Below are 3090 nucleotides of genomic sequence, written 5' to 3' on the forward strand. Positions count from 1 at the left end.
TTTCCAACATTGTTGGGAGGTTGCGTGGATGAGGTTGTTGTTAGTCAAACGCAGCGGTGAAGTCACTTTATGGATGGGGCTGGAGGGGCAGGCAGAGAGGTGAAAGCTAAATACGCGTGCCTAGGGTAGTGAGACAACTGAAAGACTCCACGTCGGGTCCCAAAGGTCTCCTTCCACCCGCAGGGTTATGGGTGGCTCTCCCAGCTCTCGTGGGAGCGTTGTAACTCACCCGGCGACAGATGACCAATACCCTGGGTACTAGCAGCACGGTGGTGCAGTGAGAGTCTAGGGCTTCCCTCCCCTCCTCCTCGGGAGTCCCCTCCAGTCCACCCTGCTCCTTTCTGCCCGACGCCCAGGGTTCCAGCTGTCAGGACCAGGAGCCGGGCTTGGGATCCGCCCGCTAGCCTTTGGGAGGGGCGGGGACTGCAAGCGGGACAGCCGGCTGCCATTGGAGGGGAAGGCGAGGGCGGAGGGGCCGAGCGGGGGTCAAGTCCCGGGAGCGCGCGGCCGGCCGCAGTCACGCCGCAGTCGGGAGAGCCAGCGCCCGAGCGCAGACGCGCCCGCCATGAGGGAGATTGTGCACATCCAGGCGGGCCAGTGCGGGAACCAGATCGGTACCAAGGTGGGTCCGGGCGCGCGTTGCGCTCCCGCGGGTGGGCGGTTAGCGGCGCCGGCCTCGGAGGACCCAACCTTGCTTCTCCGAGCCGGGCTGACCCTGCTCACTCCTGGGAGAGCAAGTCCCGGAGAGCCCGCCCTGAGTCCCCGCGGGCAGACTCAGTGATCCGGTCCAGAGAGTGGGCCAGCTGACCCTCGGGATCCGGCTCGAAGTAGACCACCGGTCCCAGCTGTGGGTTCCAGAGGGTGCGCCCTGGGGCCCGACTCAGAGAGTGGGCCACCGGTCCCGAAGGGCGCGTCCTCGAGAACTGGCCCCGGGGACTGAACCCCAGGATCCTGAAGCGACCTGGCGGGGAGAGGGAGCCATGGGTCTCAGGGGGCTGACTCAGGGTTCCGACCCAGGGTTTGCGCCCGAGTCTGAGGGTTCGGGGGAGCGGGTCACAGGCCCCGGTGCGGGTGGCAGGGACTTCTCAGACTCCCGGTCTGACTCTCTGTCCCTTCGCCGTTCCCTCGCAAGTTTTGGGAAGTGATCAGTGATGAGCACGGTATCGACCAGGCCGGAGGCTACGTGGGCGACTCAGCGCTGCAGCTGGAGAGGATCAGCGTCTACTACAATGAGTCATCCTGTGAGTCGCGCGGCTTCGGGCTGTCCCCCACCCCCCATCCCCGGCCTCCGGCGCCAGCACCTGGCCTTTCCCGGCTGCCTTTCGGGCATGCTCTGACAGGACCCGACCGTACCCTGCAGGGACCCCGGGCTGGACCCGGAGGGGGGAGGCTCGCGGGATGCGGTCTTGGGGTCGGGAGAGTTTGCTCAGGAAAAAGTTAGGGCGGGATGGAGCTGGATGCCCGGCCACTCCCTCACTCCCCCTGGAGCGGGAAGCCCGCCCTAGGTCTGTTCAAACTGTGGGATCCGGCCTATCCCGGAGGCTTGAACCAAGCCATCCGTTGAGGTTGTGAAATAACCTCCTCATTCCCAGGCCATCCTTTTCTTAAGCTTTGAAAGAATGGAGCAGAACAGTCGAATGGAATGGAATTCAAAGGCATCTTTTATTAAGGACGCTTAGCTAAAAGTTTGAGCACTCGTTAAAGTGATTTTTCTGGTCCTTCACCTAAAATTATATTCATCGGGTGCCAAAACTGTAGACAGCTCTGAGAAATTAATGGGGAGATTAGCAAAATTCTAGACTCTGGATAATCCCAGTTTGGGAATAATAGCACCTCTGTCCTCTGAAGGCTAGTTTACAGGCAGGTTTTATTATAAAAGTGTGACACACACCTCACAAACCAACGAAATCCTGGGGCACAGAAAGAACACCCAGAAATGGCATGGGCAGACTCTCCCATGGAATGACATTGAAAGCGCTTCCAAGACGCTCTCTGGAGTCACCAGACTTTTAGAGTTACTTCCCACCTGTTCACCCAGAACTGGCAAGGGCGGTAGATATGAATCATGGGATATTGCTTATATAACCAGACCTGAAACACATGGAAATTCTAGGCAGCTCTTAAGAGAAATGCCAGTGTTCACTGCACTTCCTCTTATTCACCGGGTGACATTTGTTGACCCTTTCCTCAACTTGGTCCTGGGCAGAGCCAAGCAGGATGTGGTGGCCCTCCAGTTCCTGCAAAGCCCATCCTCACAGGATGGGGGCTACAGCTTGCCCTGGTGTCCTGTCATGCTGTGCTACAAAGGCACAGTCTACTCAAATGACCGAAGAGCTCATTTGAGTCTGAAGAAAAGGGACACAGAACCCCTGGGCTGGTGCCTGGGAGGAGCTGCTCAGACAGCTTTGGTACATGTATGTATGTATGTATGTATACATGCATGTATGTATGCATGTGAATGTCCATAGGGCAGGTGCCAAGAAGCAGATGGAAGGCCAGACTGCTGCCACAGATCTTGTTTATCTCTCTGCAGCTAGAGAAGTGCAGCTGTCTAACAGGAGTGTTGGAGGTGAACTGGGAAATACAGTGGCCACGAAGCAGGCAGGAGTGTTGATTTCCCACCATTCCCACCTAGAACCTGTGATAGAGAAACTCACAAAGCCCTCTCTGCAAAGACACTGGTTACCCCTGCCAGGCAGCTCTGACCTGGTGGGACTTGCTGAGTGGATTTTCCCAGAAACCTGGAAGTGACTCTGGTGGGCTTTTTCCTTTCCAGCTAAGAAGTACGTACCCAGGGCTGCCCTGGTGGACTTGGAGCCCGGCACCATGGACAGTGTGAGGTCTGGGCCTTTTGGGCAACTCTTCAGGCCTGATAACTTCATCTTCGGTAGGTTCCACCTGCTTGCTTGCTTGCTTGGGTTTGTTTCATTTTTATGTATTTGTCCTGGTACCAGGGGTTGGGTTGGGATTGTCCACTTGTGACACTTTGGAGGTATTTAAATGATTTCAGATTTTGGAGCCTTTTGGAATTTTCAGGTTAGGGATGCTGAGCCAGGCATATGAGAGGCAGAGGATATCCCAGGGGAGTGG

At 57.2% G+C, this 3090-nt stretch overlaps 1 protein-coding gene across 1 annotated transcript in view; it reads left to right on the top strand.

The window, feature by feature from the left end:
- Positions 1-499: 499 nt before the first annotated feature.
- Tubb6 (tubulin beta 6 class V) overlaps positions 500-3090 on the top strand; it is a 12191-nt gene continuing 9600 nt past the window's right edge. The window contains exons 1-3 of the mRNA XM_021150156.2: positions 500-622; positions 1133-1241; positions 2777-2887. Coding sequence (XP_021005815.1) covers positions 566-622; positions 1133-1241; positions 2777-2887 — 277 coding nt within the window. The 5' untranslated portion in view covers positions 500-565. The remainder of the gene's footprint in view (positions 623-1132; positions 1242-2776; positions 2888-3090) is intronic.

Source organism: Mus caroli, unplaced genomic scaffold, assembly GCF_978045245.1.
Source record: "Mus caroli unplaced genomic scaffold, Mus_caroli_1 scaffold_19, whole genome shotgun sequence".
NCBI lineage: Eukaryota > Metazoa > Chordata > Mammalia > Rodentia > Muridae > Mus > Mus caroli.